The sequence below is a fragment of the Mirounga angustirostris genome, unplaced genomic scaffold (genome assembly GCF_029215605.1).
Source record: "Mirounga angustirostris isolate CCGP_5_RB_7025 unplaced genomic scaffold, mMirAng1.0.hap1 SCAF_5, whole genome shotgun sequence".
Lineage (NCBI taxonomy): Eukaryota > Metazoa > Chordata > Mammalia > Carnivora > Phocidae > Mirounga > Mirounga angustirostris.
The window spans coordinates 60,397,257-60,423,419 of NW_026991713.1; the positions used below are offsets into that span (position 1 = coordinate 60,397,257).

The 26,163-nt window shown below is 51.6% G+C and overlaps 2 protein-coding genes across 4 annotated transcripts in view; both read right to left on the minus strand.

The window, feature by feature from the left end:
• Positions 1 to 24,407, minus strand: part of ESPL1 (extra spindle pole bodies like 1, separase) — a 29,835-nt gene extending 5,428 nt beyond the window's left edge. Inside the window, exons 1-19 of one of the 3 annotated variants that reach the window (XM_064591190.1) lie at positions 16,460 to 16,873; positions 15,862 to 15,954; positions 14,636 to 15,694; positions 14,243 to 14,347; positions 13,957 to 14,077; positions 11,377 to 11,513; positions 10,273 to 10,466; positions 9,752 to 9,991; positions 9,385 to 9,529; positions 9,141 to 9,279; positions 8,798 to 8,937; positions 6,871 to 7,005; positions 4,950 to 5,069; positions 4,271 to 4,442; positions 3,729 to 3,857; positions 3,443 to 3,599; positions 2,806 to 2,915; positions 846 to 1,831; positions 72 to 408 (exon numbers count right to left, since the gene is read on the minus strand). In XM_064591190.1, the coding sequence (XP_064447260.1) occupies positions 72 to 408; positions 846 to 1,831; positions 2,806 to 2,915; positions 3,443 to 3,599; positions 3,729 to 3,857; positions 4,271 to 4,442; positions 4,950 to 5,069; positions 6,871 to 7,005; positions 8,798 to 8,937; positions 9,141 to 9,279; positions 9,385 to 9,529; positions 9,752 to 9,991; positions 10,273 to 10,466; positions 11,377 to 11,513; positions 13,957 to 14,077; positions 14,243 to 14,347; positions 14,636 to 15,694; positions 15,862 to 15,942 (4,507 nt within the window). In that variant the 5' untranslated portion in view covers positions 15,943 to 15,954; positions 16,460 to 16,873. Of the gene's footprint in view, positions 1 to 71; positions 409 to 845; positions 1,832 to 2,805; positions 2,916 to 3,442; positions 3,600 to 3,728; positions 3,858 to 4,270; positions 4,443 to 4,949; positions 5,070 to 6,870; positions 7,006 to 8,797; positions 8,938 to 9,140; positions 9,280 to 9,384; positions 9,530 to 9,751; positions 9,992 to 10,272; positions 10,467 to 11,376; positions 11,514 to 13,956; positions 14,078 to 14,242; positions 14,348 to 14,635; positions 15,695 to 15,861; positions 15,955 to 16,459; positions 16,874 to 24,271 lie in introns of those variants that run through there. The other 2 variants (XM_045873349.3, XM_045873350.3) reach the window with 2 other exon arrangements.
• On the minus strand, positions 22,064 to 24,412 carry MFSD5 (major facilitator superfamily domain containing 5). Its single transcript, XM_045873351.3, has 2 exons — positions 24,272 to 24,412; positions 22,064 to 23,675 (listed from the first exon to the last, which is right to left on the minus strand). Exon 2 carries the CDS (start codon positions 23,655 to 23,657, stop codon positions 22,305 to 22,307), a length of 1,353 nt encoding a protein of 450 aa, XP_045729307.1. The 5' UTR covers positions 23,658 to 23,675; positions 24,272 to 24,412; the 3' UTR covers positions 22,064 to 22,304.
• Between the last annotated feature and the right edge of the window lie 1,751 nt (positions 24,413 to 26,163).

Here is a 26,163-nt window from a genome sequence, read left to right on the forward strand (position 1 = left end):
CTTGGGCTTTGGTCCCGGGGCAACCCCCCAAAAATGTATGCACCTTCTCCCTCCCACCATTACCATCATACCGGAGGTGGAGTCTTCCCCATCAGAGCCCCTGAGGATCTCAAAGCTCATTTCCATCTGGTTGTCAGTCATTTCCTCCTCGGGGATGGTCCTCATGATCTCAGAGCCCAGCTCCTCACAATGTCCTGATGTCACCTTCTTGGCCCTCCGGCTCCTGCCACCGAGCCCAGGTCGCCCGGGGCCACTATCTGGGGCTGCCACCGAAGCAGTCTTCAAGCCCAAGCCCTTCCTGGCCCGGCCCCGGCCCCGGGAGGCAGTGCCCCGTCTCTTGGGCTCCTCTGCAAGCCGTGCCTCAGCTGAGACAGGGTCTTCCAAGTCACTGTCATCACTGAAGTTCACCTGGGATGGGTGGAAAGGGAGAAGGGCCCGGGGGCCTTCAGTGACAAGACATCCGCCAGCAGGTGGCACTGCGGAGGCACAGTCCCAGAGGTCTTGGGGAAGATTAGGAATGAACCTCTCCACCATACAGACACCCACCACACTCAGCCAAGGGCAGGGACTCCTGGGTGTGGAAGGAGGGAGAGAAGGAGGGAACAAAAGGTAAGGAGGAAGGATGAAAAGGGAAAGGAACCAGAGAGTTAAGGAAAGCACCTTCTGTCTGAAACCAAGGTAGAACTGTCTTTCTGTGGAAGATGTTGGGATCCTGCCGATAACAGTAGAGCTAAAGGTCCCAGCAGGCCTGGGAAACTATTCCACAGAGACACCCACTCTGCACAGTTCTCCAGAACCACCCCACCTGACACCACCCCCACCACCTAGCCACAGTCCCGCCTCACCTTGAGGCGCGTCTGGACCCTCTGTTGTACCCTCGGGGCCTTGGGAACCTCAGGCTTGCTCTTTGTAGAGAGGACTTCCTCAAACACAGTGAAAGGGACGCGACGGCCTGCTTGCCTGACCTGGCCTGGGGGCTTAGGTGTACAGGGCAGTCCACCTTCCAGACCTTTCAGAGAGGTATTATGGAGGGACGGGGTAGAAGAGGCCGCCCGATGACGCCCTCTTCCAGAATGTTTTTGGCTCCGAGGCTTAGAGGGCTCTGAGCCTGGGGATGGTTTTACGGGTGGTGGCTGCCAGCCCCAGGAGCTGGCAAAAAGTTGGCCAGCGCAGCAGCTGAGGCCTGCCAGCTTTGCAAGGGCCCGAGTCAAGAGCAGGCTGGCTCGCCAGGGCTCCAGGTTGGGAACCCGCGCTGCCACAAACTTCAGCCCTGACTCCAGGACCTTCCCCAGGCTCTTGTCTGATGGCTGGCTCAGCCCCTCCAGTGCCAGCTGTGTGTAGGCCTGAGCTAAGAGCTCATCCAGGAGCCTTGGGGCAGGGGAGGGCGGTGCTGTGTGATTCAGGGAAGTTTGCAGAGCTTGGGTGAGGCGCTCAGTGGCTGCAGGGCAACCCTTCAGCACGACCTGCAGCAGATCCAGACCCTGGGCCTGATGGCCCGTGGCCAGCCTCACCCCCGCTGTGACCAATGCCCAGCGCAGACAGACTGCCGAGAGGACAGGACTGGCACAGAGCGAGCAGTCACACGTGGGCAGGTGCGTCAGGAAGCCAGGGCTGGGCTGGGGCTTCATTTTCAGGACAGGGGAAGAATTAGTAGAAGGTGCTACAGGACCAGGCGCCTTGGCCACAGTGGCCACCAGCTCCAGAGCAGGGCCTCTTAGGAAGGGCTCCTCTTCTGGAAGCTCCAGAGGACGATGGGCCTGGGCCTGCTGCTTGCCCTTCTGCAGGTGGACCTTCTTCACAGAGTCCAGGTCCTGGGCTAGTCCACCAAACTCTGGCGAGAGTGAAACCAGAATTACCAAGTGCTTCCTGAGCTACTCCAGGGCCCAATTCCCTCATATTGGTGTTATTGACTTACTACTTGTACCATTTACTGTACAGACATACGAAATGTTAATATGGCTTGTTATTTTTTCAATAAAATCCTTAGTGTTTTCTTCCCATTCCACAGTGGATTAACACAACCCACAAAGCCCCCAGAGCTGCAGCTGAGATGGCTGCATGGCTCAGGGTAGCAGGCCGGCACCGGGAGGCCCCCGTCTCAATCCTGGCTCCTTCCCCCCACTAGGCCCATGATCCTGGCCCCAAATGCTGAATTTCTCAACCTCGTCATTTTACAAATGAAAAAAAAAGAATCTATGGGTCTACCTGACTTTCCAGGGTTTTGTGTGGCTCCAGTGAAATACTAGAGATAAAAGTGGTTACAAGCAAAAAATGTATCATAAGCTATTTTATTACTAACTTAAGCCCTCCTGAGGACACAACGTCTGTGCTGTCCAAGAGAATCGCCACCAGCCCCATGTGGCTACGAGCACATGAAATGCGGCAAGTGACTGGGGAAATGAATTTTAAATTTGATTTAAATTAAATTCAAATAGGCAGTGGTGCCTGGCTGGCTCAGTCAGAGGAGCATGCCACTCTTGATCTCGGGGTTGTGAGTTTGAGCCCCATATTGGGTGTGGAGCCTACTTAAAAGTAAAAAATTAAAAAATTAAAAAACTAGAAAATAAATATAAATAGCCAAAATGTATTAGTGCTGAAAACTAGAGCCAGGTAGGGTTAGTCACGGATTAACCATCTGAAGGAGGGAGACCAGTGGTCTGACCGAAGTAGAAGGAGCTTTGCCCGGGGGACCGGAAGTCAGACTGATCTCGAAGGGCACCACACTTTCACATACACAGGTGTGTTGCAGTGCGTGGGCCCCTCCTGCCACCGCCTGCGGGTGCGGAGGGCCCCCCAGCTGCTCACCGGTGCAAGACTCGAGCAAGAACAGAACCTGCTGCAGGTCCGACTGACAGAGGTCGATGTCGCTGCGCACCAGCTCCAGTTCCGCCTTCAGCACCAGGAACAGGGCGCACCTTGTCGGGAGAGGAGACGACTGCCAGTGTGCAAGCCTTTGTTTTCCCAGACTCTGTCTTTTGGCCCCTCTCACAGGCAGAGTGGGGGCAGTCTCCTAGCCTCTGAAAGGCCTTCACAGCCTCCAGCTGACTTCCAGGCTCCCCGGGAAAAACCCTCTACACTGCTTTCTCACCCCAAGTCAGCCTTGCATATGAGGACAGATTTCCCAAATGACATTCCTCAAAAAAAAAAAAAAAGGATTCTGTGGGCAAAGGGATTTAGGGAAACACTGTACACTGGGTCTCCCTTTTGGAGAGTTACAATGTGTATGAGCATTATTGAAGGACGTGAGAAGTCCTAGAGGAAATAAGGATGTCTAACCTTGGTAACTTGGCATGTCCCACTTACTTTGCCACGGAACGTACTCTCCCCACCCGTCCAAACAGAACAGGTTAACCTGTGGAAGCTGTGGAAGAGTCTGGGAACCCGCGGTCCAGCATGTGGGCACCCGGGTTCTGGACTCGGCCTCCTCCCGCCCGGCACTCACTGGCGTGGCATCTGCAGCTTCGTCGTGAGTTTCAGGGCCTCCAAGCAAAAGGCCTTGGCTTCGCTCACACTGCCCAGACAGCCCAGGCGGGAGACCAGCTTCTCCGAGCAGCTCAGCACCTGGGTCAGAACCTGCCACTTTTGTACCAGATTTTCACCTGTAGCAAAGGAGAGAGACAGGACCGTCATTCCTCAGTCACCGCCTGGATCCTCTGGAGGCAAAACTGGTGGCCCCACCATGGAGCCTGTTCCCGCCCACAGGGCCTTGCTCTCTTCCTCAGACTCACCAGAATCCAGAAATGGTGTCTCCACAGCTGCCTTCTGAATCGAGAGCACATCACTGCCCATGAGCAGGAGGATAATGCTTCGGAGGAGCTTATGGGAGTCGATGAGGGCGATCTCAGGCGTCTGCCAGCCTGTGTGTGGCGGGGGGGGGGGGCGGGGGGGGGCGGGGGGCGGGACAAGAAGGGAGATGATGCAGCCGCCACTGCCACCACCTTCACCTACTAAGGGAGCAAAGGCCAAGCATGCTGTGCTCTTCTCCTGCTGTGCCTAAGGCAGAGGGACTCAACCACAGAACTCTTTCCCTCAGACCACACGGGGCCTGAGAATCCTTGTCAGAAGAGCATTCTAGCCAAATACTAAGTGGTCAGTTAGGGAACAGGCAAACAGAAACTCATATGCTACCCCAGGCCTACTCTGGGCAGCCTCCAGGTAGGCTAATCCACACAGTTGGGACAGCAGAGGGGACAAGGGCTTGAGAAGAGCCGAGAGCGGACAAACCACACAATCTGACCACGAAGGGCCATCAACCCCCCTATTTTTTCACCTTGGGCACAGAGCTGCTCCCGCAGGGAGGCTGAGAGGCTGTCCGATGAGAGGCTAAGGTAGAATGCTACCAGCTGCAGGGCCTGGACACGCAGCAAATACCAGGCCTTGGATGACTTCTGAAGGGCAGGGTCCCGAAGCACAGACAGCAACAGAGAGGCGCCCTCCGTCACCTGGGAGACAGGGAGGGCCGGAGGAGAGTAGTGAGTGAAGTCAGATCAGCGATTCGGAACTTAAAATGCCCCTGGAGATCCTCTGGCCCAGCCCTGGCTTTGGGGAATGATAAGAGCTGTGGGGAAAACTGTAGCCTGACAGGACATATGACTCAGCTAAGTTCACACAGTTGGTTTGTGAGAAAACTCAGGTCTTCTGCATCCCATTTGATTTCTACTCTAGGGCTCCAGTGCCTTCCCAAGATCATTGTCATCCCAGTTTCTAATCACAGGACTAGACAGTGTGACTGAGGAGACTGAGAAAGAATGGGAAGGACTGTGCCTCTCCTAGAGGAGTGCTGGTGACATTTCATCGGAGAGGGCAAGGCGAGGAAACAGCACTGCTTCTCAAGGTCAGGAATATTCTTCCTAATTTCAGGGAAATCTCAGAAGCCACACAAATACCCTGAAAATCCTAAAATCCTTCCAATACCTGGGAACTTTGGGGATTAAGAAAGTGAGAAATACCTTCTGGTGAACACAGTAGAGTTGACTTCGAAGTAGGTCACAGGTCAGTGAAAGGAGCAGGTACGTGTCTGTAGTGTGATCCAGAAGTTTCAGGCTTGAGTCTGCCTCTTCGAGGTGTATCTAAGGAAACAATCATGGGATGCGTGAGCATGCTGATAAGGAGAGGCAGCCAGACTTTTCAAATTAAAGTGGATTAAAGCACTTGCAAGTGAGATGCAGAACACATGCAACTGAATATGAAATTATTTCAAATATTATAATCTACATAAGAGTTATTCATTCGGGCGCCTGGGTGGCTCAGTTGGTTAAGCGACTGCCTTCGGCTCAGGTCATGATCCTGGAGTCCCGGGATCGAGTCCCGCGTCGGGCTCCCTGCTCAGCAGGGAGTCTGCTTCTCCCTCTGACCCTCCTCCCTCTCATGCTCTCTCTCATTCTCTCTCTCAAATAAATAAATAAAATCTAAAAAAAAAAAAAAAGAGTTATTCATTCACTCACTAAAATGTTCAGTTAGTATCTTTTGGTTGACCACTACGCTAGAAAGACATAGTTGAATAAGAAATAAGCAGGATTTGGGGTGCTTGGCTGGCTCAGTTGGTGGAGTGTATGACTCTTGATCTAGGGGTTGTGAGTTCGAGCCCCACGAGAAATTAAAAATAAAATATTAACAGCGCACCTGGGTGACTCAGTCAATTAAACATTCTACTCTTGCTTTCAGCTCAGATCATGATCTCAGGGTCTTGAGATCAAGCCCCACTTTGGGTCCCTCACTGGGTGTGGAGCCTGCTTAAGATTCTCTCTCTCTCCCTCTGCCCTGCCCCCCACTAAAAAAACTAAAAATTAGAAAAAAAAAATATATATTTTAAAGATTTTATTTATTTATTTGACAGAGAGAGGCACAGCGAGAGAGGGAACACAAGCAGGGGGAGTGGGAGAGGGAGAAGCAGGCTTCCCGCCCAGCAGGGAGCCCGATGTGGGGCTCGATCCCAGGACCCTGGGATCATGACCTGAGCCGAAGGCAGACGCCTAACGACTGAGCCACCCAGGCACCCCTAGAAAAAATATTTTAAAAAAAGGAAGTAAGTAGGACTTTCCATCCAATAGCTTGCAGTGCAGTAGGGATGCAGGCATGCCTTTGTAATCAAGACACAATACCATTAGTGGTATGGGGACCCAGGGAAAGTAGGGGATTCTGCCCTTGAAGAAGAGGACGTATAAAATACTTCATGAAAGAGCAATTGAAAAGAAAGTAGAAGTCGGCTGAATAAAAAAAAGGGGGGTGGGGGAGGTGCATTTAGGGTGGAGGGGCTAACACAACCAAAGAGAGGCGGCATGTACAAGGCTGTAAAGCAACTCGTATGGATGGACATAAGTTCCAGAGCGGGGGGGGGGGGGGGGGGGGCACGGAGTGGCGAGGACCAGTGAGCCAGAATATAGAAGGTTTGCGATACCAAGCAAAGCATCTAGACAGCATCCTTCAGGTAATGGAGGAACCAATGAAATCCTGTCAGCAGGAAAAAAGACAAGACCACATCTAAAAAGATCATGTTAGCGGTAGTTAGAAGACAAAGTGCAGAAGGGAGAAGCCACGGGCAGGGACACCAGCTAGGCGGTGTCAGCACAGTCCTAAGCGAGTGGAGAAACGGCGACCGGGGCAAATGGTGGGGAAATACAGGATTAGCGGCCTATTCCTGGGGCAGGATCTGTAAGACTTAGCGAACAATGGTTTTGCGGTGAGAAGGAAAGACGCTTCCTCTTCCCACAGCTGCCTCCCAACCACTCCACACTTTACGATCCTCCAGCAGGATGTGGCGATCGGAGGCAGGGAAGATGCCCCTTCGGTATCTTATCTACTTAGAGAAAAGATGCATTGCTAAGGCCGGGTCCCCCCTGTAGCTCCAGGCTTGGCTGGCTGGGCACTCACCTGGGCATAGCTGGGACAGCCGAGTGTCAGGAGCAGCTGGGCGGCATGGCAGGAGGAGCCAGCTGCCTTCGCGTGGTCCTCCAATCTCTGGGAGACGATCCGTACAAGCAGGAGGACCTCCAGAGCCTGCAGGGGCTGGTCAGCCAAAAGCGGGAAATTTACCCAGCTCCTGCTGGAACCTCCACTTCTACCCTCGGCTCCCCAGCCCTTGGAGACCTCGGTCTGACCTCAGAGCCTGGATGGAGTGTGGCTACAGACAGAGCAACTGTCAGTCACCCTCAAGGAGCCTGAGAGGGGAGCAGTGAGGGAGACGACCACCATCGACCCTCCTGTTTGAAAGCTTAGGTGCCAGTCAGCATCAACAGCCGGGATTTACTGGGAGCTTACTATGGGCCAGGCACTGTGCTGAGAGGTTTACATGGATGGGCGGGGGGCAAGATAGGTGAAGGGGATCAAGAGGTACAAACTTCCAGTTATAAAATAAGTAAGTCATGGGGATGAAAAGTATGGCTTATCGTGGTGAGCACCGGGTAATGTGTGGAATTGCCAAATCGCTGTCCTGTGCACCTGAAACTAATATAGTATTGTATGTCGATCATACTTCAATTAAAAAAAAAGTTTGATAAGACGAAATCAGAGAGGGAGACAAATCGTAAGAGACTCTTACTATAGGGAAACAAACTGAGGGTTGCTGGAGGGGTGGGGCATGGGGGGATGGGGTAACCGGGTGATGCACACGATGTAATGAGCACTGGGTGTTATATGCAACTGATGAATCACCAAACTCTACTTCTGAAACTAATAATACACTATACGTTAATTGAGTTTAAATTTTAAAAATTTTAAAAAATAAAAAACTTGAAGGAACGTCTAGCTGGCTCAGTTGAAATAACATGGGACTCTTGATCTTGGGGTCCTGAGTTTGAGCCCCACGTTGGGTATAGCGATTACAAAAAAATAAACAAACTTGAAAAAAAAAATGAAGCTTCAAAAGTAAAGTCATAATAAAAATATCGAGTTTTCGGGGCGCCTGAGTGGCTCAGTCAGTTAAGCATCTGCCTTCAGCTCAAGTCATGATCCCAGGGTCCTGGGATCGAGTCCCGCATCGGGCTCCCCGCTCAGCAGGGAGTCTGTTTCTCCCTCTGCCTGCCGCTCTGCCTACTTATGCTCTCTCTCTCTGTCAAATAAATAAAATCTTCAAAAATAAAACACCAAAAACCCCGAATTGTCCAAAAAAAAGAGGTTCATGTGCATCAACTCATTTAATCTTCATAGTGACTCTAACCTGAATTTTATAGACGACCATAGCCGAAGATACTATGACTGACACAGGCTCAGCTGCTTGTCTAAGTTTACATTACAGGTATGTGGTAGAGCCAAGACTCGGGTCCAGGGCTGAGGCAGCTTCCCCCAGTCCTCATGCTAGAAATATGGCCAATTGGCTGCAGTAACAAAGGTCGTGGATGTGCCATGTTCTTTTTCGGAGGTTCCTAACGTGGTGGCCAGGGAGGAGCTTCAGGGAGTCTGTGAGACGGCCTGACATTGCGTGTAAAAGGTAAAATTGGGCCTTTAGGTATCTCTGTATGTTTCTGAGTATACAGGTCTCAAACTATCCAAGAATTAATAATAGTTTGCTGACACTTGAATATTATGCTTAGGCCCAGCCCAGACATGTTCTCTCACTAAGCGCTGACGACACGACGACACAGTACTATTATTGTCCTCATTGTAGAGATAAGGAAACTGGGCTTAGGAAGTTAAGTCACTTGCCAAGGCGAGTTACTAATAAAGGATGGAGCTTGGATTTCGACTTAGGGACGCTGGTGGTAGAGCCCACACGGGGTTACATGGCCTCTCAGCAAATTCGCAGGTCAAAGAAGGGGAAGGAGCTGGGCTTCTGGGCTGTGTTAGCACCCTGCCCTGTTACCTTGGCCGCCAGCTGATAGAGGGCTGCTAGGGTCTGCAGCGAGGCCACTGTCTGCTGGAGACTCCGGACGGCGGGCGCCTGCGTCTTTGTAAGCACCTCCTTCCAAAGGGCCAGGGCTTGGTCCAGGCATTTGGACTGAGCTAGAAGTCAGAAGAAAGGGACCAGCCATTCTCTCGGAGCGTGGGTTATCTGGGGAGAACGCAGCCTTCTCCAGAACACCCTCTCCCTTCTGTGCCCACCTCCCACCCTACAGGCCCACCTCTCCCATACCCAGGGTCCCCATTCTGCTCCGAGGAAGCCACAGAGGAGACCTTATCCACCACACTACATTCACAGCCCTCACCAGCATCTGCCGCGAGGTTGAAGGCAATGTTACTGTATAGGAAGCGATCTTCCTGCAGTTTATCTTCATAGTTCAGGTCATTGACTTCAAATTCCTCCAGGTTATTAGGGGCCTGGGCTCTCCGATCCCGCTCGATACCCTGGATGGGGAGATCAGGATAAAAAAGGGGGCAGGCGTCAGCTCACTGTGGGCCTGGGGAAAATAATCCCCGCCCCGAGTTGCGCGGTACAGCAGCCACACTTACTTCCTGCATCTTGGCCTCCAGAGTACAGATGTAGAGCCATAGCAGGGCCTGTGCTTTATCATCCAGAAGCTGATCCTCGGCCTGGGGCGCGGGCCTCACAGACTCCAGAAGCTGCAGGGCTTCCTGGACAGCATCCAGGGCCGAGCTGGAGGGAAAGGGGGCGCTGAAGCTGGGCCCAATGCGGGTACCTGCCACAGCATCCTGGGAAGGGCCTTCTGCAGGACAGCCAGCCCCACCCTCTGAATGAGCTCCTGCGGCCACAAACTGCAGGGGATGCTCAGGGACATGGAAAGGGAAACAGCCTCTGAAGAGGGTCAGAGCACCCAGAGCAAGAAGCAAGAGTGGCATCCTCAGTTAGCCTCCTCACCAGTTGGTCTGCTGGGCAAAGTCGTGGTAGCAGAGCACCTGAGCCAGTTCCACCAGATGGGTGGCTCGAACCCAGGCCCCAGCCGGTGTCTCCTCAGGGCTCAGTTCCAACAGGTCACAGATGACGTTGAACCGCTCCTGCCCCGTGTCCGCTCGCACGGCCTTATAGGCCTGCAGCTCCTCCCTCAGCAGGAAGACCAGGGTCTCTGGGTCCCAGCCGCTCAGGCTGTTTCGCAGAGTCCTGAGAGAAGGCAGGCCCAGCACCAGGTCAGGGAGCCCGTGAAGCATGGAGCCTCCGCCCCATGCCAAGGAGGCCCAGCCTTGTGAAAGCAAGAGCATTGCCCATCGCCACTGCTCCCCTAGTACCTAGCACAGCGGCTGGCCTATAGCAGGCGCCTGACGAGTAACAGTGAAGGCAGGAATCAGTGCCTTTTTCAGCTGGAAGGATGACCGAGACCACGAGTACCAAAGCCAGCTCTAGCCAGGGAGCAAACATGGTTCTCTCTCTCCCCACCAACTCACCTCAGCTGTAGCTCCTTGTCTCCTGCTTTGGCTGCATCCATCTTGACCCGAACCCAGAAGGTGACTGGCTCAGCCATGTGTTGGGGGCTGCAGGGCCGCAGGGCTGCCAGCCACAAACTCACCATCTTGCAGCCCTGGGCCTGTTTACCCAGTTTCTTCAAACTCTCTCCATGTAGCCGGAAGAACCTGTGCAACTGACCAGAGAAAGCGAACAGACCAAACTGCAGAGAGGAACCAATGAGTCTGTAACAATGGGTGAGTCCGTGCCCGCACGGGTACACACACCACAGGGTGGGCCTCGGGCCCCAACCCCTGCCCCGGAGGCAGAAGACGCCTAAGCACTAAATACCCCGGGGCTCCCAGCCGGAAGCTTCAATCCACCCCACAGCCCTGAAGACCTGCTCCTTCTCCTGTAACCCCTCTCCCAGCAAGTCAGCGCCTTCTCCTCAGTCAGAAATGCCAGGCCATCGTTGACTTTTCTCCCTCCCTCACAGCCAGTCACTTACCAGATTAATCCTGGCCTTGGTGAACCCGTTCACGTCTCCCCAGCCCTCGGGAAGCTGCCTCAGACACCCACCTCTCCCGTCTAGGCTCCTAGAGCAGTGCCGGCGCCCAGCGTTGTCCCTGCGCTCTGTTCATTCACCACAGTGATGCCAGAGAAACCCCAAATGCCAATCTGGTATCATGCTTTCCCTTAAATCCTCGAGAGGCTCATCAAGCTCACTCAGGATGAAATCCCAGGCCCTCTACAACCCGTCGCGGCCGCCAATCCCAGCCAACCCATCCTTTCATGGGTATCCTGGTAGCGGCTCCCACTCTGGCTACTGAAAGGACCTCCTAGGGGGAACTCGGAAAATATCCAGCCACCTGGGGTCTAGCACCAGAGATTTTCAGGTGATTCTAATGTGCGACCAGCTTGAGAACCACCAGCTTGGGACATGGCTAAATATAAAAAGTGAGACAATAAAAAGAAATGAGTAACAGTGCAAGTGAGGTGTGGGAAACGCTGCCGCAAGTCCTGGTCCCTACTCCAAGGCAGGGCCCTGGCCAGCCTCTTTCATGCTGCTCAGGCCACCAACCCAACCTCCCTTCCTGCCCTTGTACCTTCTCAGGAGGCACCTTAGGAGAGGTGCCCGGCTTCGCCAAGCCCAGGTGCTGACAGAGGGGCGCAGAGAGGGCACAGGCCTCAGCGTAGAGCTTGTGACTATAGAAGCTGTAGGCCAAGTTACTGGTGTAAGAGGCTGCAGGTGAGAGAGAGAATGGTTGCCAGCAGAAGAGTTCCCACTGCCTCTCCCGTTGGGAGAGGCGGTAGAGAGGAGCTCAACCTGTGGTCGGTTCAGCAGCTTCTAGATCAGACAGCAATGCCTCTTGCTAGGGGATAAGAGAGGGGCGGCTCTCCCCTTCTTGCTCCAAGGCGGCCCATGAGGTCCACTCCGGTAAGGCAAACCCACACCAGCCAGCCCCTTGGCGCTTGTTTTATAAGAGCTGAGTCCTCATCCCCACACAGGGCCCATCTCACCTCACATACCAATTTTCGTCTTCATCTTGCTCCAAAGGGCAGCAATTTTGGGGAGACACTCTGGCCTGTCCCATACCTCCTTCTCCTTCCCTCATTCCATGGAAGCCACCCTAGTAGCCTCCTTGCTATTCCTTGCACACACCAGACCAATTCCTGCCTTAGGGCTTTGGCACTGGCTATTTCTTCTGCCAGGGATGTCCTTTTCCGGGTGTCTACATGGCCAACTTCATCACATCCTCCAAGTTTTGCTCATGTCACTCTCTCAATGAGGCCTATCCTGACCACCCTATTTTATTTTTTAAAAAATATTTATTTATTTGAGAGACAGAGAGAGCATGAGCAGGAGGGGCAGCAGGAGGAGAGAGAATCTCAAGCAGACCTCACTGAGCGTGAAGCCCAATGTGGGGCTCAGTCTCATGACCCTGAGATCAGGACCTGAGCTGAAACCAAGAGTTGGATGCTTAACCCACTGTGCCACCCAGGTGCCCCGAGACCACCCTATTTTATTTATTTATTTATTTATTTTTTAAAGATTTTATTTACTTATTCATGAGAGACAGGGAGAGAGAGAGAGATGCAGAGGCAGAGAGAAGCAGGCTCCCCGCCGAGCAGGGAGCCCAATGCGGGACTCGATCCCAGGACCCCGGGGATCATGACCTGAGCCGAAAGCAGACGTTTAACCATCTGAGCCACCCAGGCGCCCGACCAACCTATTTTAAATGGTAACTTGTCCCTCACCCACACTGAACTCCTAATTTCCTTTCTTATCCTGCTCTAGTATTCCTTCCCCCCCATATTTCTTATCATTTTCTAACATATTGATAATTATCCTATTGCTTATTATCATTCTCCCCCAACTGGAATGTGGCTCCGTGAGGACAGGAATCTTTGTTTTGTTTACTGATACACCCAAGTACTCAGGACAGTGCTTAGCACATGGTAGGTACTCAACAGGTATTTGTTGAATGAATAACATTTTCCTAAATTCGAGTTTATATAGCATTTGGCTATCAATGTAGATGGTTGGGGAAAAATTCAGTCTTCAATATTCTGGGAAGAATTTGCATGCTAGTAATTTTTGTGACTCCTAATCATATTTTCATCTCAATGGGAAGGTTCAACCATCGACTATATGAATGTGAAAAGTTCTCCAAAACCTCCCAATGACTGAACTGATTGGGTTTGTGTAATTTAAACTAATGGGCCATGCTTTTTGTAAAATGAGGGGAAAACTTATTATAAAATACAAAAATAGGGGCAACTGGGTAGCTCAGTCAGTTGAGCATCTGCCTTCAGCTCGAGTCATGATCCTGGAGTCCTGGGATGGAGCCCCGCATCTGGCTCCCTGCTCGGCGGGAAGCCTGCTTCTCCCTCTCCCACTCCCCCTGCTTGTGTTCCCTCTCTCGCTGTCTCTCTCTGTCAAATAAATAAAATCTTTAAAAACAAAAACAAAAACAAAAATAGACAAAACTAATCTATGCTGTTGGGGAGGCTGGTCACAAAAAGGGCGGACAGAAGGATGGATTTCCCGGGGTCTAAGTCATGCTCTTACTTGACCTAGATGTTGGTTACAAAGTATGTTCACTTTGTAAAAAATCCAGCAAACCATACACTTATGATCTTAGTACTTTTCTGTCTATACATTTCAATTAAAAGGGTGGGGAGAAGTACATATGCAAGTTGGTTTATATATACCTGGTATAGCCCTAGAACGATACCTAAAAAATTGATATTAGTTGCCTCTGCAGAGGGGAACTTGGTAACCAGGATTAGGAGTGAGTCACTTCCAACTACATGCCCTTTCATGCAATTTGATTTTTAAAGCATTTTTATGTGGTTCTTAAAAAAACTTAAGTTACAAATGTTCTTGAAAATGTAAACATATAGAAAGGTCATAAAGTTGCATATCAGGTATAAACATTTTCATGAAAGAAACACCAAATCATATTTCAAAGTCAATGGGGAAAAACTTACATCTGCTATTATAAGTTAGCCTCATTACTTCTCTACTGCTGTTAAACGTAGCGTCACTTGCACTTACATTTTTTTCACTCTTCCTTAAGCCATAAGGAGTCCCCAGAGTAGTCAGAACCATCCAGCAAGTGCTATTTGTCTGCCTAGTGAGTGATGACCATCCCCCCACCTCTGGGCCCCAAGGTACTAACCAGTCATGCCCAGATAGTCAGTCAGCTCTTGGCCTGACAGGCTCTGTAAGGCCTCCAGCATCCAGACCACAGTAGATCTGCAACTTTCCATTAGCTGGGCCAGGTCAGCCACATCAGCTACCTAAAGGGACAACAAGGGCTTGAGGGTGAGAGGAGACATACTAGGTCCAAGGTGACATCTACCCCACCCGGAGCCCAAAGCCAAGGCCATCCCAACGCTCTACCAGGGCAGTGGAGCAACCCCAGACCGAGGACTTGTCCAGGTGTTTTGATTCCCAGACTGTACCTGACAGCCTTGTGCAAAGTCATAAACCACCGCAGTGTAGAGATGAAGTCCCTGGAAGTGCATCTGAACTAAAGCCTGCTGCTGCTTGGAGGAATCCCCACAGACCTGAGGAAGGAAGGGGTTGGTTTGAGGGGCCGAGATGAAGTGGGAGCTCCAAGCTGAAGCCTGGCCCAGCGTCCTGGAGAGCGGACCCAGCCCAGGGAGTAGGAAGGAGGACATGAGAAGGGGCCATTGCCCTCCCAGCGTAGACTAGGTTTGCTGGCGGGTGGGCTAGGCATAATCCAGAGAGTGGCTTACCACGGAGGGAGCCAGGGCTTTCAGATCTTACCAAAGACCTTAGCCCGACAGTCTGCAGAACCACGTTCCCACCCTACCTCTAGGTCTTTAACTCACACCATCCTGCAGCTGCCGGAGGAGAGAGAAGTACCCGCCAAGAAAAGCGAAGAGGCCCAGAACAGCATCAGGTCCATAGCGCCTCTTGATGCCTCGTTCCAGGCCTGAGAGGAAGAACTGGCAGCAGTCACACAACGCCCGCAGCGGGGGTGATGGTGCCTCCACACTGGTGTTCAGGAGAGCTGATGCCTTAATCAGAAGCTTGGCCAGTGCTTGAGGTCCTCCCTCCCCAATCTGTAGCAGTTCAACCCCAAGCCGGCATAACTGGAGGCTGGGGGCCAGATCGGTGTTCCTTAGGTAATCATGGGCCTTCTCCACTACCCTGGTGGCCTTGGCATGGTGGCAGCTCCAGCAGAGGCGACGGCAGTGTTCCAGGGTGAGTTCCAAGAGACAGAGGGCCCTCTGGGGAGAAAGAGGACCAGGAGAACCCCCTCCCTCGCCCACCAAGGCTTTGATCACATGCCTGGAGAGCAGGTCATCTAGGAAATCAGCATCTGCTTCATTCAGACTGTGCCCGGTGGCATCAAATAGCTGATGGGCACCTACCACTCGACAGGCTGTTGGAGAAGCAAAGTGGGGAACCTCACAAGGGGTACTTTCATCCTCCAAGAGCACTAGAAAGCTCAAGGCCTTCAGCCGAGCCGAGAGTGCAGCTCGCCGCTCCTCCAGGGCTTCTGCCACCTTCCAAAGCAGAGAAAAGCTGCCGCGAGCCACAGCCTCATAGTCCTGGGGAGCAGCTTGGCGGGAGCACTGCATCAAACAGGCATGGAGGGGCTGAGCGAACCGGAGTGTGGCCTCTGGGATTCCTTGTGTGGCAATGTTCCGCAGAAAGATGAAGAGAATTCGTTCCAGGTAAAGGGGTGAGCGCTGGGGGGTGAATACCAAGTAGCCATTGCAAGCCAGCTCTGCCAGTTCCAGCAGGTTCCCCAGGTGCCTAGGGCAAGCCAGCTTGGCCATCAGCTGCTGGTTGCAAGCCCTCAAGATGGCATCACAAGCTTGTCTCCTCTCAGCATCAGATCGGCAGCTGGGTGAACCAGCTGGAAGCTTGGACAGGAACTCCTAAGAGGAGAGGAAGATGTGATTGGGATAGCCAAGGTAGGGAAAGAGAACTAGAAATAGGGTTGCTCAGGAGAGGATCTCCAATTAAACTGTCTCTTAAATAAGACAAAAACAAAAGAGCTCATCTTGAGAAGTCAGGTGTATCCAGAACTAGACAGCACCCCTACCTTCAAGTCGGGCAGCAATTCTTCAGCCTCTTTCGGGTTGCTTAGTAAGGTCCCAAAGTTGATTCCTTTGAAGTTCCTCATGGCGTTGGAGGGCTAGAGAAAAGGAGGATTAGAGAAGGTGAAGAAAAATCGAAATGGAGCGAAATGGAGGACAGGAGAAGGGCCTGAAGGCTGCGGAAGAAGGGGGCCAAAGAATCCCATCAGAAATCCTATCGGGAGGGGCGCCTGGCTTCTCAGTTGGTGGAACATATGATTCTTTATCTCGGGGGTCGTGACTTCGAGTCCCACCATGGGTGTAGAGGTTACTTAAAAAAAAAAAGAAAGAAAGAAGAAAAGAAAAGAAAAGAAAAGAAAAGAAATCCTATCGGGGTAAAAAACACCATGCCAGGACAGTGGGCTCCCGTTATAAACCGACGCTTCCGCTTTTCCCTCCTCCGGGTTAATCCCGGTCTCACTACCCATCCCACCACCCCAACGCCCCACACCGGAGGCCTCCACCGAGTTCCGCGCCCACCAAGACGTCCTGAGGTCTCCCAACTTTTCCTCGCAGAGTCGCCCCCGCCTCTCCCTCAAGTCAGCGCCGGGGACCCCACCTTACCTTGGCACATACACACGCTCACGAGTCCCTCCAGGCCTTATTGCCCCAGACGTCACCTCCTACCCAAGTCCAGGACTTACTCGCCCGAAAGAGCACTCCGCAAGAATCCAAGACGCAACCTTCGTTTTCCGCGCCAGCCCCCCCTTTCAAATATCCCCAGTGACCAATCAGAGAGAGCTTTGTAACGCCGGCGTGCCGCGCGGCGCTGTGGGGGTTGTAGTTTATCCGCTGCGCTGCCCCGTCACGTGACGCCGGGGGTGGTGTCGTGCTGCTGTGGGCGTTAAGGCCTCTTGGGGGCGCGGGTTTCCCCACTTTTTCTGGTCAAGGCAGAGATCCTCACCTATCCGTCGCTTAGTAGCTATCGGGAGGGCCAGAACTCTGCCCTCTTCTCTTCTTTATCTTCAGAGCTAAGAAAGTTTAAATTTCAAGAGGAGAGAAGTAGGCTAGACAACAAAAAGAACTTACTTGGAAATTCACGCGGTTTGGGTTACTGGGAAAATAGGGCGTAGCCTTTCCTGGAATTCTTTAAAAATATAAATTTCTGAGGGCACTGACAGGAGTACCATGGCGACTTCCAGCTCTCTCTCTGCCTTCCAGCCTTGCTCTTTAAATCAACTCCATCAACTGGATTGTATGAGGAAGACAGAGATCTAGTGCTCCTTGATGGAGGATGGAGGGTAGAGGGGAGGGTTAAGGGAAGAACCGGGAAAACTCATTCACTGGGATATTTCAGTCTTTAATGGCTTACGTTTGTAAGTACTAACTACTTCCCCAAACGTGCAAATTCGGTTGGCTCTGTTTCTCTTTCCTTCCTCTGCCAAAGAATTCAGTTCAAAACTCTGGTCTTCCAGTTCACTTTTTCCTGATGAATTCTATTGGATAACTCATCCTTATCTATCACCGTCTTTCTTTCTTTCTTTAAAATTTTATTTATTTAAGTAATCTCTACACCCAACGTGGTCTAGAGCTCAGGACACCAATATCAAGAGTGGCATGCTCTTCTGGCTGAGCCAGCCAGGAGCCCCAATCATCGTCTTTCTTCATTATCATCAACCTCTTTTAGGAGCACAGAATCTAGCAGAGAAGACTATTTTAAAAAAACAAAGACAAGAACAAGAACATTACCAAAGAATCTTGGTGTTGGAATGGTAATACTAATATCGGCGCAAAATGTATGTTATAGACATACATTTGTATGTTATATACATATCTCTTGTAGCATAAGGGACCCAACAGAGGTCTTCTTAAATGATCAATGAATACATCAGTTTTCACACTACTCATTTCCTCTTGCTTACACCTTAGCAATAAGTGCTTATTTATTTACATGTTGTGTAGCAAGTGTTCTAGGACTTTTTCCTATGTATTACATCTACTTGATTCTAAACTTCTTAAGGGCAGAGAATGCATCCTTTTTTATTCATCTTCTACTTCTTAGAAGAAGTAGGAAGTTCCTTAAATATTAAGAGATTAATAAATGCTGACCAGTATGAACCTGAGTCACAAAATTCAATCCCTCACCTGAAGCCCAAGCTTATAAAGAGACAGCACAGGATAGTGGAAAGAACTCTGAATTTGAACCTGAACAGAGGAACTGGATTCTAGCCCCAGTTCCATGTATTATTTATCTGTGAAATGGGGATAGTAACATCAAGCCTCACTACTTCCCAGGGGTTCTGCCGGCCTCAAATAGAATAGCCTTGAAAAGCTTTCCAAAGGCTCTAACAATGCTTTGCAGCCATTAAAAAGCATGTCTTGTATGTATTGACATATAAAGATGTCAGAGATACATGAAGACTGTATAGTCTTTCTGAGAATTTCAGCTGTTTTAAAGAGAAAAAATGAGATATACTGTTATGTAAAAAGTTGCAGAAGAGCACGATTCAACACTTTGATTCAATTTTTTAAAAAAGATTGATTTAGAGAGAGAGTGCGCACATGGTGGGGAGGGGCCAGGGAGAGGTAGAGTCTTAAGCAGACTCAGCACTGAGAGTGGAGCCCAACATAGGACTTGATCTCATGACCCTGAGATCACGACCTGAGCTGAAACCAAGAGTCAGACACTTGACCGACTGCACCACCCAGGTGCCCCTGATTGAATTTTTATTTAAAAACAAAAACAAAACAACCAACTGGGCATCTGGCTGGCTCAGTAGGTATAGCATGGGACTCTTGATCTTGGGATCATGAGTTTGAGCCCCACGTTGGACATAGAGTCTACTTAAAACAAAACAAAACTAACAAAACAAAAAAAAAAATCCCTAATATTAAGTCTGTGGATTAGACTCCAAACATTTAATAGTGGGAGCCTATACGAAGAGTGAGATTAAGGGAGCCTGTCGTTTTTTTACATTTTATATATAAATCATATACGTTGTTTATATTAAACATATATTTCTGTATTTGCATTTGATCATTTTACAGTGAGTTCATAAACTTTACTGTAAAAAAAACTTTAAAGCAAATGAGAAGTATTTTTTTATAAGATTTTATTTTTATTTATTTGACAGAGCGAGGCAGAGCACAAGCAGGGGGAGTGGCAGAGGGAGAGGGAGAAGCAGACTCCCTGCTGAGCGGGGAGCCCGACACGGACTTGATTCCAGGACCCCAGGATCATGAGCTGAGCCGCAGGCAGTCGCTTAACCAACTGAGCCACCTAGGCACCCCACGAAGTAATTTTGTAACATTAGATCTAATCCCAAGCATGACAAATTTTTGTTTTATAATTCTATTCTGTGGTTCTGTGAGGAAGTGGTGGCAAAATATAACAAAAGGGACAGAGAGAACCACAGGGTTGGGATTAGGGGAACAGTGATGGGGAATAGAACCTAGAACTAGCCAAGGGGCCATGGCCATTAGCTGGGAAAAGCCCCTCCTCTTCCTGAGCAGGGACTGAATTTCCAGGAAGAGACAGTCCTCCAGGCCTCAGAACCCAGTGCTGTCCTCATGACCCAATCCTCCTGCCTTCTCGTCCATTGGATCCTGGTTCCTTGGGATGTTTCTGCTCTCCTCAGGATCACTTAGAAGTTCCAAATCAAATAATCATGTGTCCAGCTGGATGGGAAGTCAGAAAATCAGGAGCCTCTTAGTGAAAGATAGTGGTGTGTATCAAGTCTGACACCAAGCTGACCTTCCCACTTGAGGAAGAGGAAATGAGTTCAAGTGGAACATACTGACACCCTACTCAGCTGCTCATATACATCAGAGTAGAGGGCCTCTCAAATAGCTTGATACTTCTATCTGGGCCAGGACCAAAGATAAACACTTCTGGGAATCACCCAGCCACTGGGATGCGTTGGAAAGTTCTATACCCCATGATAGCTCCATCCAGATCTGGTTAGGCTCAGCTGGATTGAAAAAATTTTTAAATAAAATATAAAAGCAAACACTTATGTGGTGCTTACGCTGTGGGCCAAGTGCTGTTCTAAGCACTTAAATACAACAATGCTTTTAATCCTCCAAAGAGCCCTATGGGGGCAGAGACTGTATTATCATTCCTATTTTACAGATGAGGAAACTAAGGCACACATTTGAACCCAGGTAGTTGGGCTCCAGTTCCATGCTCTTAACCAGTTGCCTATACGGCCTCTCCGCAGAGCATTATAAGCAGTATTTTGCAGGCAGGAGAATCCATCTCTCCTTTGACCCCTATGGGCTGATACCGAAAAGTGGACCAGATGGCTGAGGCCAAACACTCCCAGTCTCTTGCCCTTCTCCCAGGACCGGGCTTGGGATGAAGGAGCAAGGCTAGAGGGGGAAAAGGCAGATCAGCAAAGACCCAGGGGACACAGGCAGTACCTGTCATAGAAGGGGCACTAGGCAGGCAGCAAGAAGCACAGTTTAGCTTTGGCTTTGCCATTCACTTGCTACATGCTCTTTGTAAAAGAAATTTGCCAGCACCTAGTAATACACTGCATGGCATACAGTGGATGCCTAATGAAAATATATTTAAGGCTGAATGGACAGTGTCTAAGATGCCTTGGAGCTCTTAACGCCCTGTGCATCTGAGGAGACAGAGCCCTCCCCACTCTATCCAGCCCCTTTGGAGAGAGCTCAGCAGGGACAAAACTAAAGGAGCCTCATTAGTCTGTCTCTTCTTCCTATTTCCTTATCACTTAGGAATGTGGGGCCCCCTCATGCTTCCATTAGTAAATAATTACTGTCGTCCCAAACAACAAATCACTAACTAGGCTCTGGACTCCAGTCTAACAGACTTCCCAAATGGGCAGCACTTGAAAAGCCAGGTGTGAGCTAGCCTGTCTCCTCACCAGATATTTACTGAGCCAGCCACAGGCAGAGCACCCACTGTGTGTATATATGGAGGAGACAAAGGCAAATAAAACACAACTTGCTCCTCTCCACAAGGAGACCACACTATGGTAGAGAGAGACGGAAAGTCTACAAATAACTATAAAATATAGCTAGGTCCAGCTCAACGGGGCAGAAAGAGGAAGTGGAATTTTGCAAGAAGACTCTCTCTTAGCCTCAAGATGGGGGAAGGAAAAGGTATCTGTTTTTCTGTACTTAACCTCAACCTCTATTCCCCACAGTCTGGGTGGGGGACCTTTTATTTTTCCTCACTGAAGAGGGACCTGAGACCCCCATCCATCCCTCCCCCTCAGTTTCCCCCTGCAGAAGCGCATCCACACTACATTCCTGCAGCACCAGCTGATGTTATCTCTCCACACAGGTCAGAACTTGCAGGTCCTGGTACACCTTGCATCTTCCTGTCTGGAAAGTAGACTGGGACCCAGGGAAATAGCGTCAATCCTTTCCAAAATGGGTGGATCCCCCATCTCCAGCTCAAGCAAATTCCAGGACATACCCCCGAGCCTACCCTCCCTTCATCTACCCTACCCCCCCTTTCTTAAGGCTGGCTCTGCTTCCCCTGAGAAGCCCGAGTTTTGGTGGGAGGAGGAAAGGGAGATAAAATCATGTGAGGCAGGGAGGGGCCCACAGAACTGGTGTTCCCACTGGTACAGTTTCCTGCCCTGATGGCTTCCTCACCCTCACTGAGGCTGGGCGGGGAAGAGTCAGGTACAGACAAGGTGTCCCAGTCCCTCAGCCAGTCACTGTTTTCTCCTCCTGGCAGCCCTTCACTTAGGTTTCGTGCAAGGATACGGGACACAGGCCCGGGTGGACCCAGGTGGTGCTGGACAAATGGAGCATTCTGCCACAGGGGCAGAAGGCAGGTAGCATACATGTGCTGAGCTGCAAGCTTGTTTCTGCAGGAAGTTCCCAGATTTGCCCCACAGGGTGGTCACAGAAGCAACTCGAGCCCCTGGAATCTCTGTTCAGTGGCATTCACCCCACATGCTCCAGAGATTCTCTCACCCTGGATGTGGAGCAAGGGTCTTGCTGGGCAACTAGAGAGGGTACCTGTCCCCAGGGTGACAAGATATAGAAGACCTAGGCATTTCCCACCCATTTCTGCTAAGAGGCAATGCTACAGCTCTCAGTTTAAGCTGGAGACAGTCTTCGAGAGGCTAGAAATACAAGTGGCTTCTGCTGATGAGCCCACCTCTATCCTCCAACTCTCCAGGTGCCCACTCATCAGAAACTACCGAGGTGGGTGCAAGTGAGGATGAGCAAATCACATCAACGATCGATTACAAGTGTTTATTTTTAAATGGAAAGGGGAGAGGGAGTAACACAGAGGCAACGTTTGGCATCTTCTTTCCCAGCCATCACCCCCATGTGCTCCCCAACCCAGAGCCCTGGCAGGAGGGGCCCCAGGACAGGCTGAGGGCCCAGACAGTTGCAAAGTCAGTCATGGAGAGATCTGTACAACCCTGGGGAGGTGGGATTCAAGAGTCCTTCCCAGGCCCTTTGTCCTGGAACAGGGTTAGAGCTCAGGGGCATGGGGCTCCCCCGTGGGTGAGGGCACCCGCAGCTCAGCATTGTGCCTGACCACGGTGAAGAGCCCCACCACCGCTAGCAGAGCCAACACCATGACGGCAGAGCAGATGCTGAACATGTTCCGAGTGCCCGTTTTGTGATCACTGTCATGGAGAACTAGGAGCCCCAGGCAGGCCAGTAAGTGCAGGGGCACCCGGAACCAGTTGAGTACACCAGCTTGCTCTGTCTCAGGGATCACCTTTCTCCGCAGGAAGCTCATGCTGGGAAAGTATAGCCCACAGGCCAATTCGATAAGTAGAAAGGCTATGAAGGACTCCACTGGACTCTCCTGGCCTGGGCTGGTGGAGAAAGTCAACATAAAAAGGGAGAAGACAACGATGAGGACAGCAAGGGAGAGTAGGTGCATGGGCTGGAGGTGGTACCTCTTGGAGGTAGCGATGCGGTACAGGGAAGAGCCAAGCAGGCTGGCGGCCATGAAACTGGAGAAGACAATGCCCAGTGGAGCCCCATGTGGGTCCAGCACAGGCGTCCAGAGGAAGACAAAGATGAAGATGACGCTCTCAAACAGGGCTTGTATGGTGCCTAGCAACAGCACGCGGCGGTCCGACAGGAGGCAGCGCAGGCCTCCAGCACAAGTCCTTGAAAAGGCACGCTGCCGATCGTAGTTCTCTCCCCAGTTATGAAGGGCCAAGGCCCCAGCCAGAGCCAAGAGAGGGATGGCGGCCACAAAGGGCGCTACAGGCCCCAGCCCCATCCAGCAGGCCACAGCTTCAGCTGCCACACCTGCCGCTACAGCCAGCACGTGGTTCCAGAAGGCAGCTCGGGCAAAGGTAGCTGGGATCCACTCAGCAGGGAAGTCATGACGCTCCACATGTTCATGGACATACCAGGCCTCGAAGGCCGAGAACAGCAGGGCCGTGGACAGCCCGCCAAGTGCTCGGCCCACCAGCAGCACAAAGTAATCCCAAGAGAGTTTGGTTAAGCAGCATAGAGAGTAAGTGAGGGAGAAGAGGACACAAGACTTCTTGCGACCCAGCCAATCCACAAGGGAGGAGGCCACCAATCCAAAAAGGACTGTGGAGGCAAGGCCACAGACATAGAGAATGGCAATCTGACCCTCCAGGAAGTGGTAATGCTGATAGAGTTTATAGAGGTAGGGGGCCTGGAGCCAGTCAGCTGCCAGGGCCAGGAAGTAGACCTGATAGAAGTCCAGCTGAAACCGAACAAAGGAGGGGTTGCTGCAGGCCCTTCCAGGGGGCTTAGCCCGGCATCTTGACAGTTCCAACCCCAGGCAGGAGACCAGGAGGACCACAAAAACAAGATAGGCAGTCACCAGCATGGCGGGCCCCCGGACGACCTAGGGAAGGAAGGGGGGTTCGGAATCACATCCATTGCCCAGGTAGCACTGTCAAGGGGCTGGGTGTGGAAGCAGAAGACAGCTCCACCCAACTTCCCCCCTGCCAACTGCATTTCCCCACCCCTCAACTCCACTCCCCTAGAGCTCAGACTGGAGGGACCAGTTGGGTGGGTGGGTGGAGTGGACCGCCAGAGCAGGTCTCCTAGGACACTGTGGGGCAGGGAGGGGTAAGAGGAGAAGGGGGAAGATTGAGCATTCGCCCCACCCTTGCCCGGCATAGCAAAGAGAGAGTCCCTTTAATACAATAATCCCAGCCCCACAAGTTAAAGGGGTGCTGTCCTCTTCCACTACAGCTTCTGCATACTTGTATCACCTCCCATTCTCTCTGAGAAGCTCGTTTTTGCCCTCAAAGTCTTTCCATCTGTCGAGGGCATCCCTCCCGCCCGCGCGGGCCTCCGGAGTTGCTTCAGGGTCACGCGCGTGCATTTCGGATTCCCGCTCCTCCAGGTCATAGGCACCCCCCTGCGCCCCCTAGCCCCAGCCCAGCGCCCTAGCGCCGCCACACCTGCTCGCACCTCGCCCAGACCCCGTCTCACCTGCTGCCCCGGTCTGCGGGGACGCCCCGGACACGTCCGGCTCCGGGCCGCCCGGCCGCCCTGCCCGCTCTACCTCCGGCTTGGGCTCGGGTTTGGGTTCCAGCAGCGCGCCCGCCCCTCACAGCCTGCTTCCGGGAGCCGGGTGGGCCTCTGGCCGCCGCCGCCATGATGGCCCCATCACGTGACGGGGTGAGGCGTTCAAGCCCCGCCCCTGCCCCGCCTTCCTGTCCCCACACTGGCGCCCAACTTCCGAAGCCCGCGGCGAAGAGTAGAGGCGGTCAGGGCTGCGGCTCTCGCTCTGGCCCCCGCCGCTGCCTTCCCTTGACACCCGCTCCTTCGACTCCCGGGTACCTGCGGGGCCGCCCGAAATAAAGACCCATTTTCTCTCTCTCCCTCCGTAACATGGAGAATGCCTGCAGTCCCGCAGACTCGTGCGCTGGAGCATCCGAAGGAACACGGCTGCCCTAAGCCGAGGCGGCTCTCAGGTTTTCCTCCTCTCTCACCTTGGTGACCTCCGGGCCCGACGTCAGTATGGCCCCGACACCTGAGGGAGGCAGTGTGGTGTTAAGGGCTTGGACTCCCGCATGAAGCCGGGCTAAGGCTCAAATCCCACCCCTGTCGCTTACCACTGCGTGGCCTTGGGCAAGGCACATTACTTCTTAGTGTCCAGTTCCTTTGTCTGCAGTCAAAGGAGAGCAGTGCCCAAGTAAAAAAGGCTAAAGTTCAGCCCTGTTGCTGAATGCCCGCCTTCTGCCACTTAACAAGCTGTGTTACCTTGGAAAGGTTATTTTCCTTATACTGAGCCTTAGTGTATCTCCGATGGCTTCCCACCTCACTCAGCCTAAAAGCCAAAATCTTTATAATGACCTATAAAACCCTCTATCCCCTGTTCCTCCACTACTTCTCTGACGTCATCTACAATTCTCCCTCCAAACTCTTTCTACTCCATCTGTACTGGCTACCTCCTGGGCCTTTGCATACTGTGCCCTGAAAGGTTTTGGTTCTTCTCCCAAATACCCACCTGGTTCCCTCCAGCCCCTCCAGTTCTCTGTTCAAATGTCACCTTCTCAGAGAGGCCTTCCTGGGCCATCCTGTTTAAAACAGCATCACCACCACCTCCACTAGTAGTCTACCTGCTGTCCTTCCAGCCTCTTCCCCTTCACTGCATTTTCTCCATAGCACTTAACACCATCTGGCACACTATGTATTTTACTTATTTACTATCTCTTCTCCCTACAGATTTTTTTTTTAAGATTTTATTTATTTATTTGAGAGAGAGAGAGAGAATGAGAGACAGAGAGCATGAGAGGGAGGAGGGTCAGAGGGAGAAGCAAACTCCCTGCCAAGCAGGGAGCCCGATGCGGGACTTGATCCCAGGACTCCAGGATCATGACCTGAGCCGAAGGCAGTCGCTTAACCAACTGAGCCACCCCAGGCACCCCCTCCCTACAGATTTTTATCTATTTGTTCACTTGTATTCCCAGTACTTAAAACAGTTATTGGGGGGCACCAAGCTGGCTTAGTCAGAAGAGCATGTGACTCTTGATCAGGGGTGTGTGTGGGGGATTCTAGCCCCATGATGGGTGTAGAGATTAATAAAAAAAAGAAATAAAGTTAAAAAAAACAGTTATTGGTAAGTAAAAAGCAGTCAGTAAATATTTGATGAATAAATGAATAAGTTAATTCAGATAAAATAGCCTAGAAAGTGCTGGCCCATATTAGCTGGTAACACTCATCAAATAGTTATCTATATGCATCTAAACTCTGTTTTAAGAATTCCTGGGCTGGGCGCCTGGGTTGCTCAGTTGGTTAAGCGACTGCCTTCAGCTCAGGTCATGATCCTGGAGTCCCTGGATCGAGTCCCGCATCGGGCTCCCTGCTGAGCAGGGAGT